Genomic DNA, 18411 nt, shown 5'->3' on the forward strand with positions numbered 1-18411 from the left:
TATGTGGGGGCACAGTGTGGTCAGTTGTGGTGTGAGGGGTATATATGATATATGTGGGGGCACGATATGGTCAGTTGTGGTGTGAGGGGTATATATGATATATGTGGGGGTACAGTGTGGTCAGTTGTGGTGTGAGGGGTATATATGATATATGTGGGGGTTACAGTGTGATCAGTTGAGGTGTGAGGGGTATATATGATATATGTGGGGGCACAGTGTGGTCAGTTGTGGTGTGAGGGTTATATATGATATATGTGGGGGCGCAGTGTGGTCAGTTGTGGTGTGAGGGGTATATATGATATATGTGGGAGCACAGTGTGGTCAGTTGTGGTGTGAGGGTTATATATGATATATGTGGGGGTGCAGTGTGGTCAGTTGTGGTGTGAGCGGTATATATGATATATGTGGGAGCACAGTGTGGTCAGTTGTGGTGTGAGGGTTATATATGATATATGTGGGGGTGCAGTGTGGTCAGTTGTGGTGTGAGGGATACTACTACTATATGGTCACTATATGCTGGTAGATACTGGTCTGCGTGTGTAGGTTATTATGTAGTATTGCAGTATTATCCAGTCATTATGTAGTGGTGATAATCAGGATGTAATGTTATTATTTGGGCCCTGTACAGAGGTGTCATTAGTGATATTGCACTTTGCTCGGTGGTGTTTGTATTATAACAATATAGCGGTAAAGATTATCAGTAAATGGAGTTTATAGTTGGTAAATTATTGGTAATACCGGTCACGTTGTGGTAATCCTGTGGGTCAGTTTCGAGGTATCCTTTGCAAATAGTAGCGCTATTGTTTGGAACTTTGGTCTTATGGTACTTTTATTTGGTAACAGTATTGTGGTATCATTATTCAGTAATAATATGGCGGGAGTATTTTTTAGTTTGTCATGGACCAAAATTGGAAATGGTTTAGTAAGTAGGAATTTATCTAAAACTAAAGATACCATTGTTTCTAATATCTCTAGAGCCTTGGAACTGTGTAACTATGTTATATCTTTTTACATATATTGTTATGGGAGGGGGCCCCGCATTGGCTAACGAGCTGGGGGGCCCCATCCTAAATGAGGTGCTCCATACCACTGGGACCCTTAATCTGGCCCTGTCCCCTCATTAATTCAATACACTGCCCCCTCGTGAATTTACAAACTGGCCTCCTCATTAATTATATACACTACCCTCCTTCATCAATTTACGTACTGCTCCCCCATTCATTTTATATACTCCCCCCCCTCTTTGTTGCATGTACTCACCTGCCTCGTCCTGTCTTCTTGCTTCTGCCGCTGGTGCCAACTGATGGGAAAGGATGGATGGCCATGAAATGACATCATGACATGGCTGCACATCCAGGATCAGAGTGCGAATTGTGCCTGAAGGCTTATGGCCGTGTCACACTCAGCTGTAGCCTGTACGCGAGTTTCTGCTTGTGGCCACATCGAGTACTATAACTGCTTATAGCAGGAGGCTACTCTGTGCGGATGGAAGCCCGTGCCACAGTGCATACATCAGATGGCCAGGAGGCCCTCTTGGTGTCAGGGCCCTTGGGCATTTGCCCACTTTACCATGCAATTATTGCAGTCCTGCACATCCCCCTCTTCTTCTCCAGCACATCCTCTCTGACAGTGGACATGATTGGATCAGATACCTGGACTGATAGCTCAAAAATTTTAATTGCTCCATAATGTGTGCAGCAGCCCCTACTTTATGGCATATAAAAACAGAACCCATCAGAAAATAGCGCAATTGTGTTTTTTTTGCCAATTCCACCACATTCCAAAACATGCACAGAATATGAAATGTTGTCACTAAATAGTACAATTTATCCCGCAGATAACAAACCCTAATACAGTCCGAAAAAACGAAATGGAAAAATGGGTTAAACCAAAATTCTTCCATAAATTACATAAAAAATTACACCTAGAATATGCTTTCATAGTATTTTATTATGAAAATTCACACTATTTTTAAATTAATAAATACACTAAATTCATATAAAGCAGTCAGAAAAAACATATATACAACACATAAGGTATACAAAAAGAAAATATATATTTCTCTTTATTTAGTTTTATACACCTACATTTTAACTAGAAAGTATTTTTTTTGAGAGCAGAGTTGTGTCTTGTCTGTGTGGCCATATACACATTGCCACTTTCCAGCTTCTAAAAGGCTCAGGGCCTTTGGGTGTTGAATACTGTCACAGTGGTAACGTCACAGGGAAGTCTTTTTACACAGAGAAGCATTTAAAGGTAATCTACCATTTTAAAATGTTTATTCTCACCCAAACATACCTTTGCATAGGGGTAGGTAAGCTGATGCTTGAGGTTGTCTTGTTAAGGCACAGAAATTAGCAGTTTTGCCCAAAAATCGATGTATAAAATATGCAAATGACTCTTTGGCACTCCTGTGCACCTCTCACAGGGCACTTTGTAATTAGCATAACTATGCACGAGCCTAGTATGCTTCGAAGTCTTCCCCCTACCCTTCATGTGTCTTTCCAGAGAGCTGGTGACGTCATCCGCTTGGCCAGCCGCACCCCCCTTCACGCCCCACTGGCATGAAAGTGGCGGATCGGGGCAAATAATTGCAAAAGCTAGCAATAAGCTAGCATTTGCGATTATTTCAGGGCCTGATAAATATGCCCCATAGTGCGCATGCACCCTGTATGATGAGCACAGGAGCGCTAAGATAAGATAAGATAATCCTTTATTAGTCCCACAGTGGGGAAATTCACAGCGTTGCAGCAGCAGAGAGAGTACAGAGAGTGAAGTACAAACTATGACAACAATAATATTAGGGATAAATGAACAAAAAGAAAAGGGGGATAAAAAGACAAAAAAGAGACAAGCAATGATCGGCAATTTGATGTTCAGTCTGTGGATGGGACTTGCAGGGACTGGTTAGGTGGGGGGCACAGGTTACTTCTGTTTAGGCCTTGTTTGTTGAACAGCCTGATGGCAGCGGGGAGGAATGACTTACGATAACGCTCCCTCTCACACTTGGGGTGAAGCAGTCGGTCACTGAATGTGCTCCCCAATGCCACCACAGTCTCATGCAAGGGATGGGAGCTATTCTCCAGAATAGACTTCAACTTACACAGTGTCCTCCTCTCAGCTACCACCTACACTGTGTCAAGAGGACCCCCCAGGACAGAGCTGGCTTTCCTAATCAGTTTGTCCAGTCTGCTCCTCTCCCTAGCTGAGATGCTACTTCCCCAACAGACTATGCCAAAGAAGATGGCTGGTGCCACTACAGAGTTGAAGAAGGTCTTAAGAAGAGCCCCCCGCACTCCGAATGCCCTCAGCCTCCTCAGCAGGTGTAGCCGGCTCTGACCCCTCCTGTGAAGTGCGTTTATGTTCTCTGCCCACTCCAGTTTATTGTTGAGGAGGACACCCAAGTACTTATAAGACTTCACTGCCTCAATGCCTGTCCCATGGATAACCACCGGTTGAGAAGGAGGACTGTGCTTACGAAAGTCCACCACCATCTTATTGGTCTTCCCAGCATTAATCCTAAGGTGGTTTCGCTGGCACCAGTCCACAAATTTCCGTATCAGTTCTTTGTACTCCCTGTCGTTCTCACCTGTAATGAGGCCTACTATTGCAGAGTCATCAGAGAACTTCTGGAGGTAGCAGCTACATGAATTGTACCCGAAGTCTGCTGTGTACAATGTGAAGAGGAAGGGAGCCAGAACTGTACCCTAAAGGGTCATTTTCATATTTTATAAATCGATTTTTGAATGAAACTACTAATTTTTGTGACAAAACAAGACCTCCAGCATCGGGTTACCTACCATTATACATAGGTATGTTTGGGTCAGAATGACCAGTTTCAAATGGTAGATTTCCTTTAAGGGAAGCTGTCATTAGGATTTTAAATTTTTACCTGATGATTGGTTCACATTTTTTATACTAATTTCCAATCCGCTTTTATAATTAACAGTAAAATATCCACAAATTTTTAGGCTACCATCACAATGCTGTTTTTTATGGACCTTTAGCCATTGTTTTTATGGCTAGTACACATACCCCGTGTCTTCTATAGTATCATGCACAGGGCCATTGTTTCCACAGCTCCATGTACTCAGAACAGTTTCTATTTCTGCCTGAGATTCCCTCCTCACATGCCGATGACTGTCGCGCCCCAAACTGCTGACCACAGGACCCTTGTTTGTGGTGCGAGACCTACACATGGTCCAGAGTTCTCTTCATCATTATCTCCTTTCTGCTAGCTCTCCCTCCATCTAGCTCAACCCCTTCCTTATGCAGTAATTAGCTGACCCCATTTCCAAACAAATCAGTTCATGTTTGCATGAACTTTGCTCTGAATGCAAAATTTGTTGAAAGGTTAGTGATGTTAAGTTTTAATTTACCAAATAATTAGATATTAAAATTCTAACCTTTAACTTACGTATTTTTATAAAAAAAAAATTTAAAATACAAATATACATTGTAAATTTACAAAACCTGTTCTGGTTCAAAATACAATTTTCTAGGCAACCATTTTGTAAATAAGAAAATTATTTTTTTCCCATTCAGGAAAACCTATATGCATATTCCTTTCCGAGAAATCTTAGTGTTGTCCAAGATGATAAGGGAACCAGGAGCAATCTGTGTCTGGGTGCCTGGGTCTCAATGTCTGGGAAAGCTTATTGAGTATGGCCACATTTGAAGGAACTTCAACCACACAACTTTCACACTTTTGGACACACTCACCTCTATGTGTCAGACCTTCTGGCTGGCATCACTGCACACATCCCTCGTTTTTAAAATTTTGGGTATATTACTGTGTGGTCAACTCATTTTTTAGGGTACAGATGCCCTTTCTGGATAGACCCCATGATAGGTCAAGGATGTGTATGCTGCCATCACCCCCTTCAACTCTAGCATTCCTATTTAGATAAGTGTGAACCTCAATGGCTCCTTACTTATAACAGGGCCAATGCCTAAGTGGAAGTTGGGGGCAATTTGGGCTTTCACCAAGCTGTTGCAAGGAGTATCCATCAAACCCTATCCTTTGTAGGGGCCTTCTGGTTTAGAGTGTCAGTTTAGACTTTTGGAGGACCCATCTCTTTTTAGATTGGACCTTGAGAGTGCACAGAGGGGAGCTATTCGTGCAGCCACATGACCCATATTAGCCACCCAGCTGAGTGTGCTGTTATAACTAACGGCTTTATCTACAACCTTAACGGTTTACAAATTGTAAAGCATATCAGTGCATATAAGATAGATTTAAGCCCAAATTTGTGACTCTACTTTTGAAGATTTATGGTAAAGCAGTTCATCTTTAACACTTGCCATACTGCCCAGCTTGTGAACACACAAATCACACAAATGTCCAATCACATTATGTCAGAGAGTATATGACAAAAGGCATTAATGCTTTCCAGTTTTTGTAAGTTAGCAAATCTGTATTCTGTAGGTGAACACCAAAGCCAATGAGCATGCCTTGAAAAGTAGTGTACATCCGCTATGGCGGGTCAAAGCTTGGGTATGATGGGAAATCAGCCTAAAAGGAAAAGAGACAATTATAAGTATATTTAGATATTTACAGGGTGATTAGCTGCACAATAAGAATAAATTATATGATCATTAGTGACACTGATTATATCAAATATAAATGATGTCATAATTTCAATCCATATATAAATAATTAAAGCCAGTGATATATGAATATGACATGAAATATAGTATATTAGTATAGTAAAATACTGCACACACACATATATACAGCACATGCCTCTAGTTACAAAGGATCTTAGTGATGAGAGTTTATTAAAATTTGTCTCTCAGAAAACCATGTTTCTTTTACTGTGTCCTCAATAACAATGTACTGTATGGCTGAACTGACAGTTTGATCATAAACACTGGATGTTGGAGAGTGCCCCCATGGGCAAAGACAAGAAGAGTGTATACCTATTTCACAGTGTTAGGCTACATTCACACAAACGTATGGGGGATGTATATATGACCGACGTATATACGGCGTATATATGACCGACATATATACGGAGTATATACGTCCCCCATACACTGCAATGGCCAGTTTTCTGAAAAAGCTGCAATTCCTGGTGCACACGATGGAAATTGTGACTTTTTTGCCCTTTTGCACCATGTGCTACAATTAACAAAGTGTGGGAGAAGGGCACAGGGCGGGCAAGTTCAGGAACAAGGCGGGTCAGGTCAGGTACAAGGCAGACCAGGTAAAAGGCGAGCTAGGTCAGGAACAAGGCGGGTCAGGTCAGGTACAAGGCAGACCAGGTAAAAGGCGAGCTAGGTCAGGAACAAGGCGGGCTAGGTCAGGAACAAGGCAGGCCAGGTAAAAGGCGGGCTAGGTCAGGAACAAGGCGGGCCAGGTCAGGAACAAGGCGGCAAGGTCAGGAACAAGGCGGGCCAGGTCAGGAACAAGGCGGCAAGGTCAGGTACAAGGGAGGCCAGGTCAGGTACAAGGCAGGCCAGGTGAGGAACAAGGCAGGCAAGGTCAGGAACAAGGCGGGCCAGTTCAGGTACAAGGCAGGCCAGGTCAGGAACAAGGCAGGCCAGGTCAGGAACAAGGCGGGCCAGGTCAGGTACAAGGCAGGCCAGGTCAGGAACAAGGCAGGTAAATGTGCCCCAGTGTATCACAAGATAATGCTGGAGTGCCACTTTTGTAGAGTTTGGTTGGATTTTTCCACAATGACCTTATTTTCACTGTCACTATCCTTTTCTTTCTTGGTTATCAATGATTATGATGCAATTGAATGTGGCCATTCATATGTTCTACAGATGAACAGTTGATCCGTATCATGTGCTCTGGTGGTCTGGTGGACTGTAAACTGCCCGCTCCTTAAATGTATATTTTTCTACATATCTGAATTTTTGACTTTTGCTCATTTCCCTGATTTACTGTACACCATGCATTTATTTTTAGAAGTACACTCCTTTAATATACCTACATAAAATGAGGACAGACTTAAATTGTTTAATATTGTGTGTGGTCATAGGCAAACCTTTCAGAGTGTGTGCTCCTTTCAAAGTCTCAGTGTGGTAAATGGACTTCATAATGAAAAGATCTGTCTCAGGGATGATGTCATAGAATCTGTGAATGTAGGGCAATGTATTGTGTCTGTAAAATGTAAGGTTAATCTTGACAGCCCATATATCCATTTCCAAAGATAAATTGCTGCATTATGTGTGCCAGTTCCAAATTTATCATAATAAAAGCTCTATATTTTGACAACATTGATGATAGTAGACATTGCCGTACACTTTTCCACTCTAAGTAAGTTATTCTATACGGTTTCTTATCGTCTTCATACACCAATATACACATTCTTGTTCTTTTCCTTAGTGTTTTAACCTTTCACTTATGAAATTCATTTCCTACTTTGTAATTTACTCAAAACTAATATTGTACAGTTAAACCCTGAAATTTCTTAACTTCATTTATCCGGGTTAAATATTTTCTTCCCGAAAATGTCTCTTTATGGTGAATTATCTACAGTTTTTAGCAGAAATTTTTTCTTTTTCTTTTTTTCTAAAATATGCTAATACAGTTAAAACAAATTGTGGTTAAGTTGTCCTCGAAGTGCCAGGCAACAGCACACAGATATGAATGATGTTTTTGTATCTTATTAAACTTGGGTGAGATTGAACAAATTAAAGGCAGTGATGAAAAATATTTATAAGAGTAGAGGAGCTATATAGGATAAATGTTTCTAGTCATTACAAGACAAGTGTTTTTATATCCTTCTTGACATTACTAAGAACTCATGAAACATATTCATGTTCCAAAAAGTTTACAGCTGTGGATTGCAGTGGAAGTCAGAGGTACAGTAGACGTGTAAATGGGTGAGAACCTCAATTTAGGGCAGGAATAGGACCTGTTCTTTAATTGGTGGCGCAGTAACCTAGCTCAGTAATGGTGCTGAGAGACATAGTGGGTCATTTATCTTTATTTTTCATCCTGTTTTTGCAGTCTTTTTTGAGACATTTGTGGCGCATTGCAATTGCGCCTTTTTGAGGACATTTTGAAATATCCGCCTGACATTTGTTTTCCGTCACATTTATCTTCTATTCCGGATGTGCTAAATCTTGCAAATGACAATTATCATTTCAAATTGTCTAAAATTTGCAAGATTTTTTCGGCGCAAAGTACTCCAGAACAAACCATACTTAAGGAAAACTTAGAAAATGGAAATGGAAGAAATGACTTGAGACATTTGTGTGACATTTTTGTGACTTTTGTAATATATGTCGCAAAAACATATGTGAAAAAAAACCTACAACATAAGGAAAAAGTGAAATTGATAAATTACCACAGAAGCAGAAGAAAAAAAGGACAGGCAAAAACTAGCCAATACATACAGTGATAAGATAAATGACCCCCATATTGTGCTCACTGCAGAGTGACTGTGCTTAACAGAAGTCAATGGAGGCTGTGATCTAGCTGCCGTTGCTAGAGCTCAAAAACACTATTTATAGTTGTGTGCATATAGCCTAACTCTTACTTTAAGATCAAAATGTAAAATATTAGTTAATTAATTAATATTAATTAATGTAATAATAAAAAACAGGACCTGTTGCGTGTTTACATTATCTTTAATCCTATTGGAAACTTTATCCGTATATTATCTGTTTTTCTCATGTCCGCCAAAAACAGATGCGTTTCTAGTCAATTTCCTCTTGCCCTGCCTAAGAAATAAAACCCTGCCATGTATGTCCATTTTTTTGCACATCCGTTGACTTCAATGGAGATCTTTGCAAAAAACCGATGAACAGTAGAAATCAGTGGGTCTGTTTGCTCTCTGCAAAAAAAAAAAAAAACACCTTATGGATAGAGATGAGCGAACATGATGTACACATTTGGGTTCGGCCATCCGACCTGGAGGTATTGCTGGATTGAACAGCTGATCTGGCTAATTAATACCCCTAACTATTAGTCATGGTTAGGATTGACCAGGGGAACTGTTACTAGGGCCGTTCATTTGTCGGATTGGCCTATCCAGCAATTGGTTCGACCGTCCGATCCCAAACACCGCACGTGGGCTTCAAATAAGCTGATTTCTACTTACAGACATCAAAAATGCCCCCTGAATAGTCCCTTAGTTAACATAAATATACATGACTGTACAGCTTAAAGCTTAGTAGTTTCTGCTAAAACATATCTATGCAATAAATAAGAAGTTACTCAGTTGCTAGAAATATGAGGCATTGTTTGGATCTATAAACATAGAAGGTTCACAAAATCACACATAAATTACACACACTCCCATCATGCACTTCTTTAGAAACAAATATGAACAAAAAATGGGGATCACCATTCAACTTATTCAAGTGACCAAACAGAGCACAAAAGGTGGCTATTAACTGTCAAATGCAGTCTGGATCATTGGAAATTGGTCACACTGCTTATCCAGTGAATTGCTCCTGTGGTTAAATGGGAACACATTTTCCTAGCAAGGAGGGAAGATTGGCCTTCATGCTCTTTTATTTTGTGTTCTATTTTCAAATAGGCTGTCAATGGGGTCCACATTGTGAAGCATTATGAATGCACTCTTTTATGGCACGCATTGTTCATCAAGAGCTCAATACAGATGTCAGTGCTAATCTCCATTTTCACGTGACATATTAAGCAACTGGAGATGCATTCATTTTTAGTTGTGTGAACCCCCCCCCCCTACACACAAATATTCCCCTATTAATGATTACATTACCGTAGCAATAGGCAAGTACCTCAACAATGAATTGATAATCAGCATCTAACAAACACATGAAAAACTAAAAGTCTCATAATACAAGAAAATGGAAGGAGATTAAAATCCCCTCATGGCCTTACAGACTGAACACAGGATACTCTAGTTCAGCATTAGCGCTTAAGCATTACCAAAAATTTACCGAAGAGAGAAAAGAAGTAACAACTGTACCTACCCCAGAGTCATGTGGTCTTAACCTATATGGTGGGACATGAAGTCTCTATTGTTGTGTCATCTATATGTATGTACCTCTTATGGTACCTTTGTATAGTACACCTATACAGCATTGAGTAAAGAATATTGTTGGTATAAAAATGAATCAATGAAAAAAATCATAGTATACTTGCATAAATCTGTAGTAGAGTACACACAAAACCTAACGTGCAATGGGGAAAGTAATGGAATAGATTGTCCAAGTGTTTAAGAAAGTGACCTGGCAGCAAGAAATGTTCCCCTCTAAGGGAACCTGTCAGAATGTTTACAATCTGCTATTAATGAAAGTCATGGTTACCTGAGAAGGGAAAACCCATTGGAAGTTGTTGTCCGGAAGTTGTTATACCAGACACAAACACTGTAAATCATACAACGCTGGAGACATTACAACCCTATCAGTCAGATGATCAATCTGAAGCAAACACCCAGCAATAGTGATGGCCTATCCAAAGTATTACCTATCACTTTCATCTGTAATTTATATTGAGGAATTAAAAATCTGCCTCATAAATAATAAATCCCCCCCCCATTAACTAATCAATCCTCTATATCAATCTATAAATCTACACATATTCAACACTTGAAGCAAGTTGTCTGCTTTCAATTATCATTGTATATATAGATCTATACTATTCAGAAATCTATGATAACTGTCTTTAATTATCATGTTCATAGGTTTTTTTTTCTTAAAGCTATTGAGGAGCCTGGGGAACTTTTTGGTAACATAATATTTTGTAAGACCTGACCCGTAACAATATATGGATAATTAAAGGATAATTGCTCATACTTAAGGCCCCTTGTCAATAGGTCCATCAGAATAGAATATCTATCTAGCTAGGAAGTGCAAAATAATGTGTTGTTATAAGAGCAAAACTTCCGAAACCCATTTCCTCTCTGAAGCTCAAGTTTCATATCTCAGTTTTGTTATATTTGTGCAAAATATGATTCCCAATCCCAGATGCAGCAATAGTATGTGACATGATGGCTGATGCTGTATCAGTATCAGTGGTGGAAGCAGTACGGAATATGAAGGAAAGGCAAGAGATTTCAGTCTATGTAGAACATAGTGCTTTGTATGCCGTTGTAGATAGATTTCTAAGGAGTAGAACAGTATAAAATTTGATGGATAAGGCAGAAGATTGTGTCTAGTAAGAGTAGTGGAGGCTGGGGTGGCAGCAGCAGTGCAGTACGGAATATGCTGGATAAGTTAGTAGATGTTTGGTAGTAGTAGTAATACAGCTAGCAGTACTGTTGCAATAAAGTGTAAAACATGATAGACAAGGCAGGAGATGTATGGATGTGTAGGTTTCCTAAGGCCCTGTGCACATGAACAAATGAGCATACAGCCGTGTGCAGAAGAGAGGAGGGATGAGCGCTCCTCACCCCTCCCCTCTACATAGCGGTTGCCGCCATGAAACAGTATTATATAGGACATGTTCAAGATTATGGACTGTGGCAAATTGTGTAGCCAGATCCCTGTGTGTTTGTGAGAATGCCTTAGGCTACATTCACACAAACTTGTGACCGCCTGGCCGTAGCCCCTCCCCTCTCCATAGAGATGCACGGCGCACGGTGGTGCACACTGGAAAACATAGAACATGGGGGACATATGAGCGGGCGCAAGCTTGCGACCATACATATGTCACCCAAATGTTTGTCTGAATGGGGCCTTAAACTGTACATAATAGCAGTGAATAGCTGACTTCTGCAACTTTGCCAAAGAAAATACACTAAAAGAGTACATTTTGGAAGTTTACTGAAATTGTATGTTAACATGGAGAATAACTGTCTTGCATCTGCTATTTCTTCCACCTATCATGCTGATTATCCTGAGAGAAGAGAGTATACTGTGAAAACCAAAGCATTTAGAGTTAAACATAGCTTATAAATGACACCATTTCAATAAAAGTTGTAGCCCTTGTAATCTTCTAATCTTTTTTTTACTAAAGTAAACATAAAATACCTGTACTTATTTGTTATCGTCATAATCTATGAATGCTGACTAAGCTCCCAGTATTTGTTTATACAACTTGGTGAGGATTATGGTATTCTATAACCAATATTTTTTAACAGAAATTGTAGCAGAAAGTGAAATTTAGAGACAGGGAGAGAAACAATTCTTTTACAAAGGAATTTTCAAAGACTATTATAGCCAGGATGAGAGAAGATAATGTTAAAAATGATAGATTATAGCAGGAATAAATAAGTCTGAATGTATTTAGGATCTTCTTTATCAACAGAGCGATAAAACTATTGCAATTTGCAGCCTGTCTCTTTCTAAACTAGGCAGAAAATCTTAATAAAGTATATTAGAAATATGTACACAATCCCGCAACCCATATTAGCACTTCTCAAACAGCAGTGTCTCTTTAAAGGGAAACTGTCATCAGGAGCCCTTTTTCTGGCTCCCCCATGTCCCAATAGTGTACACATCGCCAAAGATTTTTAACTTTTTGAAAAAAAAAAAAAAAAAGAAAAGTTAGGAAAACGTTTACCTTTCTGTATTCAGAGCATTGTCCCTAGTCACATGGGAGTGGCCAGTGAGGAGTCCCCCCCCCCAAATAATATAATTGTTTCCCTTTCTCTTACTTTCAATTTCAGCTTGATAAGGGAAGACAGGCCGAGTGGGGATTGATAAGATCTTTGTTAGAAAATAATGCTCATAGAATACTAAAGCCAGACAGAGAGAAGAGTTGTATAAACAAGTACCTGGGGATTAGAGTTAAGCATGTAGTCCGGCTTCATCGACGCACAGGCTGAAATAAGATCTATATAGGGAGATAAAAGCTGTTACTGAGAGGGGATGGACTATGCAGTACGTTTTTACCTTATATAAGAAAAAATGGAAGTTAGATGGTCATCAATGACATCTCATCCCAAGCTCTTCTGTACATGGTTTTAAATTAGCTTATTTGGTATTTCTGAGGTCCCAAAAAGAAATATGTCTTGGGCCCCTTAATGCATGGCTCCACTCTGAATGTTAGAGAGGTGATTTAGGTTGTTGTACATTGCTTTAACGAAACAGGTGATGTAGAGCACATCTTCTCTGTGCATGTGTTGGGTGTTTTTATGGCGGATTCATTGATTGACTGCCTAGGAAAAGGGAGCAGGAGAATGAAGTAAGTGTAAGGTTTTTACTTTTTTAGAATGACCACCCAAAATTTTGGACACTAAATTTCCAGAATTTTTTTTCAGCAGGGTTATCCATAGTAAATTCTATCTGTGTGTGGCTACCACAGCAGTAGTTATATCCATGACTTCCAGTAACTTCTGGCAGTGGCTTTCCTTAATTACAATCATTACATGTGCACATGGTGGATTATTTTCAACACATGAAAAAGCATTACTTGTAGCCATAGGGTTTTTAGGTGGTGCTGTTTTGTCTTTGCACTCAGGCGGCACTGCAGGCTCAACTATTTAATAATTGGGTTGTTTGTGTACTGTATGTTGTTACAGTCGGACATCTTGTTTTAAAAATGTTATGTAGGACATTTTTAATTGATTCACCTCTGTTTACTAGTTTCAGTGTCTTTTCTGAGCATCGCTTATCAACATTTTTTAGGTTCTCATTTGTGTCTACAGTCCATCAAAACATTTATAATCAAATGACTCAAGGTTAGAGAGTATTGGTGTACAATAAATACAATAACATAAAAATGAATGTATAGAAATATACATATATTCTTGAAATGAAAAGTGATATAAAGCTACTTATGGTTATGGGAAGCACAAATATATGACTATCCACGGTATAGAAGATAAATAAATAATGGTGGAGGTTGGACCCCGGGCAATCAGCAGAACTGAGGATTGCAAGTTACCTTTATCTGTCTCTGAGGTAGTGTGTCAGGTTATAATGGAGGTTTGTGGTGACAGGTTCCCTTTAAATGGTAGTGGCGAGACAACCCAAGCAACTACCTGGCTTATGATGTTAGGGCATGCCAATCGACTGCTATGACAACTGGGTGCATCTAACAAAAATAAAATCCAAATGAACCCTGTTTCCCTAGAACACACATTATGATAAAAAAAACTATTAAAATCACAAATTCTAATTGCCCAATCTAACGATGGTGAACACCATAACAGAAAAAATTACAGCTTTTTTGCACCACCCATAAATGATTGAAAGGCCATACCATTCCCAAAAATCAGTGGAAATGTCAGAAATATCCTGCAAAAAATTACACTTTGCACAGCTATGTACACAAATTATAAAACAGGTATGCGTGTCAGAATATGGCAAAATAGGTAATTGTTTCTGAAAATGTACTTAGTAAAACATATAAATTTGGTATCTCCATGATTATACAGACCCTTAAATAAAGTGGATGTGTCAGGTGGACTAAAAAGTGACTTCTGTAAAAAAAAAAACTGCACCATTCTTTCCAGCTTCCCAGTAAATTGCAAGGAATATTAAATGGTGCCACTAGAAAGTACAATTATTTGAGTAGAAAACAAACTATAATTCAGCTCAATAAATAGAAAAAGAATTAAAAAAAAACCTTGAAAAAATGGAAAACTCAGAAATGGAAAAGGTTTGTGTCCTTTCTAGGTTAAATGTTTATTACAGGAAGTCCCCGGGTTACGTACAAGATAGATTCTGTAGGTTTGTTCTTAAGTTGAATTTTTATATAAATCGGAACTGTATATTTTATCATTGTAACCCCAGCCAAATTTTTTTTGGTCTCTGTGACAATTGGATTTTAAAAATGTTCGGTTGTCATAAGAACCAGGATTAACAATAAAGCTTAATTGCAACAACCTTTGATTAACTGTTATAGCTGTTTATTGTAGCCTGGGGCTCAAGCACAATAAATTTCTAACATCCAGAGGTCCGTTTGTAACTAGGGGTAGTTTGTAAGTCAGTTGGTAAGTTCTTCAGTAGTGTACTGTCTGTACTGTGGTATTTTAGTGTTCATAGCAGATGAGTTGCATAACAGATACTAAAGTGAAGAGTTAACCCCTAAATGATGTCCCGTAATAGTACAGTACAGTTGTCTGCTGTATTATGGAGCATACATTTGCCATTATTGACTACGATAGGTGCTGCCAACGTCTTTCATTTCATTGCTGTACCTTGGATCATCATTGGGTGGCAATGATCAGTTTCTAAGACAGAGGCTACTATGGTATTCAAATAGTTTTACAGCTGGCGGCAGGCTGTATCCTATAAACATGTTAACAACATAATACAATTCACAAGTTTTGCAGTAAATTGTATCAGTGAGTGATCAGATCCCCTTGGTGAAAAACACCCTAGGGGTCTACAAAAATAGTAAAAAAAAAATTCTAAAACAAAAATTCTAAACACCATTGTCTAGCATGCATATATAATTGGAAATGGTTAATGACCTTGGTATGTTCCATAACCTCTTAATAGGGGTTAGAAAATAGAGTTTCACTTTAAATATTACTAGGGCTATTTGCCTTTAAAATTATGATCTCAAAAATAATCTAATTTTAATTTTTAACTGACCCCTTTTTCATGTTTGTTTCCCATATACATTTTTTCACTCTATCATTGACTCACAAAATTAGCTTGCCGCCAGAAGTATTATTCCTTTAGAGAAGGGTAAACCGAGACACATCTGCTTCTAATACACATTAATTAAATCTTGTCAACATACAACGGTTGATTTCAAAATAGAGAAAGCGGATACTTCCTCTTTAAGAAACTACTTAATACAAAGATTTGAAAAGATGCTTGTAAAGATATTTCACCTTTACCAAATAGTTTTACCTGCTCCCGAGACTCCTCTTTTATGTTAGAATTTCCCCCTTACATTCTTTATTGTTAATGTATATTGTACAGTATTTTCATTTATGTCTTTAAATTACATTTGTGTCCTGTGTCTAAATTCAAAGTGATGGACTTATGCATCAAAAGTAAAAAAAAAAGCTGATGTCTTGGGTAGACAATCAGTATGCATTTGTAGTTTGGGAGGAAATTGGATTTTTTGGAAGAAACCAGTGGAAACATGAATATAACACACAAACTACAGGCAGCTGTCCTTGGTCATAGTCCTGGTGCTTGCACACATTTCGGTTTGGCAGTAGATTTTTTGCACTGATTTGCTGTGAATGTGCTGAGAATTACAGTAGCTCTGAAATCTATGTGATTACAAAGTTTCTGTGTTGATTTTGCAGAAATTTTCTACAAAGAAATTAATGTGATCTAAGGATTAAAAGGAAGTCCTCCATCTCTTTACTAACCACAAGTAAAAACAATAAGTTTTAGGGCAATGTATTTTTAACAGCTGTATTTTTCCTGTTTCTTAGCAATAGCAAACTGTAATTTTAGAGATAATTCAATCTCTGTCTCTGCTGAGGCACAAGTTTTCTCCTCTCTACACCTTCTTTCTCCATGGGTTCTTAATCATTGTGGTAACGGGTGGTGATGACCTTGCCATCGGTGCACCAACAAGCTAATTTGCATAAACATTAAAACATACCACTAAAGAACATAGAAAGTATATCTATAAAGTCTACAAAGTTCCACAGACAAATCTGAACATTTGCTTGTAAGCAGTTTGTAGTAAGTGCAACATGGTTCTAGGTACTATAGAGCCAAAGTTAAGGGCATCTAAAATGACGCTCCCGCTGCAGTCTCTCAGCGTGACTCATGTCAGGTTCTTTTCATCTCTTTTCAGCTTATTTGCACATGACTTTGCAGGTGATTTGATATTTATAAGTAAATGGACACATTTCAACATAAAAGAGGGAATTCTAGAAAGAACATTTTACACCCTCTCTGAGGGGTTGGTAGTTTAATAAAGTAAAAGCTTGTGACAGTATGCCTTTAAAGGAATGCTCACTGCACAAGTGCTGAGGGAGCAGAGGGAGAGGTCTGGACAGTGTAACAGTCTATAAAGCTGTGGATAAAAAATGTCACTGTGCCTGGATTTATAAGTAAGTGCCCCTGGTTTATCATGATGGATTTAAATGGTAGATATCCTATAAGTTTAATAAATATATAGGCTGACAATGGACATTGCACTAGTAAATTTTTGTAATATTACAACTAGATTTTCGGCAACTTCCATGAGTTGCCGAAAAGTAATATATAAGTAATATATCTCAGTTATATAGTAGGGTAAATAAATATTTGATCCCAGGCCGATTTTTCAAGTTTTCCCATCTACAAAGAATGGATAGGTCTGTCATTTTTGTTGCAGGTACAGTTGAACTGTGAGAGACAAAATCTTAAAAAAATCCAGAAAATCGAAATGTATGATTTTTAAAACAGTAATTAAAACATTTGTTGCTTGTTGTTAGGGGATTAAATACGTATTTTCATGCAATATAATGCTAATTAATCTTTTAAAAATCATAAAATGTGATTTTCTGGATTTTATTTTTAGATTCTGTCTCTCACAGTTGAAGTGTACCTGCAATAAAAATGACAGATGTCTCCATTCTTTGTAGGTGAGAAAAACTTGCAAAATTGGCCTGGGATCAAAAATACTTATTTCCCCCACTGTATATACATATGTGTATATGCAAGCTAACATAAGATAAAGTAAATCGAAAAGGAAATGTTAGATTGTACGTATACATTTACATATAACATACAGGAACAATGTTAATTTAGATTAAAGAGAATCTGCTATTTAAATTGACTCACCCCAAATAAAAACTTCATAAAAACTATGATTAAAAAGCATAGCCCTCATCCCTAAAAGCTTCCTTTCCATGGCTGCAATGTTTAAAAATCAATTTGTAAACTTATATGCAACTCACCAGGGGCAAGTCCAATGATATTTATGGAGTCCTGCATATTAAATAACTGTAAAGTCTTTTACTCAATAACATTTGCTTTACCCAGTAACATTAACATCTACCTCAGGTATGTATCTGATCACATGAAATCAAAACATGCATCCATTGAGGCATGGGTAGAAGTCGAAATCCATGCAGGCTGTTGTAATGTAAATGTTACTGGCTAAAATACCTTAGATGACATAAACCTAGTCACCTGACATGACTATGAAACTATGAAACTATGAAGTGCTGAATTATGAGGAGGCAAATGGCATGGTGAGGAGTAGCTAGATGGAGCAGGCTGAGCAGGAAATGCCCCCTCTGAGGTAGACATAAGATAATATCAAGTTGATTTTATGGGGATGTGAGGATAACAATTTTTAGCTAAAAGAAGACAGTAATTTAGTTAATATCGCACTATGGGAACCTGTCACTAGCTTTATTTGTGAAAAAATGTGATGACAGGTTCCCTTTAAGAGAAAATAGTTTCCCAAGATTGTTAAGAGAGTCGCATAGTGTACCAAAGATGTAAAATTATTAAATACATTTTTAAAAACAGTTAATAAGCTATATACACCTCTCTGAAGGACCCTTGTTCCAGTCCTGTCCAGTTTAACTGGAAATGCTCATGTCAAATTAATTATGTAAATAATGGCTACTAAGTAAATAATCTACTAAATTAATGGAAATCTAC

At 38.3% G+C, this 18411-nt stretch overlaps 1 protein-coding gene across 1 annotated transcript in view; it reads right to left on the reverse strand.

Annotated features, from left to right (window-relative positions):
- Positions 1 to 3735: 3735 nt before the first annotated feature.
- HHIP (hedgehog interacting protein) overlaps positions 3736 to 18411 on the reverse strand; it is a 92630-nt gene continuing 77954 nt past the window's right edge. The window contains exon 14 of the mRNA XM_072121987.1: positions 3736 to 5515. Within this exon, the coding sequence (XP_071978088.1) occupies positions 5511 to 5515 (5 nt within the window). The 3' untranslated portion in view covers positions 3736 to 5510. The remainder of the gene's footprint in view (positions 5516 to 18411) is intronic.

Source organism: Engystomops pustulosus, chromosome 1, assembly GCF_040894005.1.
Source record: "Engystomops pustulosus chromosome 1, aEngPut4.maternal, whole genome shotgun sequence".
Lineage (NCBI taxonomy): Eukaryota > Metazoa > Chordata > Amphibia > Anura > Leptodactylidae > Engystomops > Engystomops pustulosus.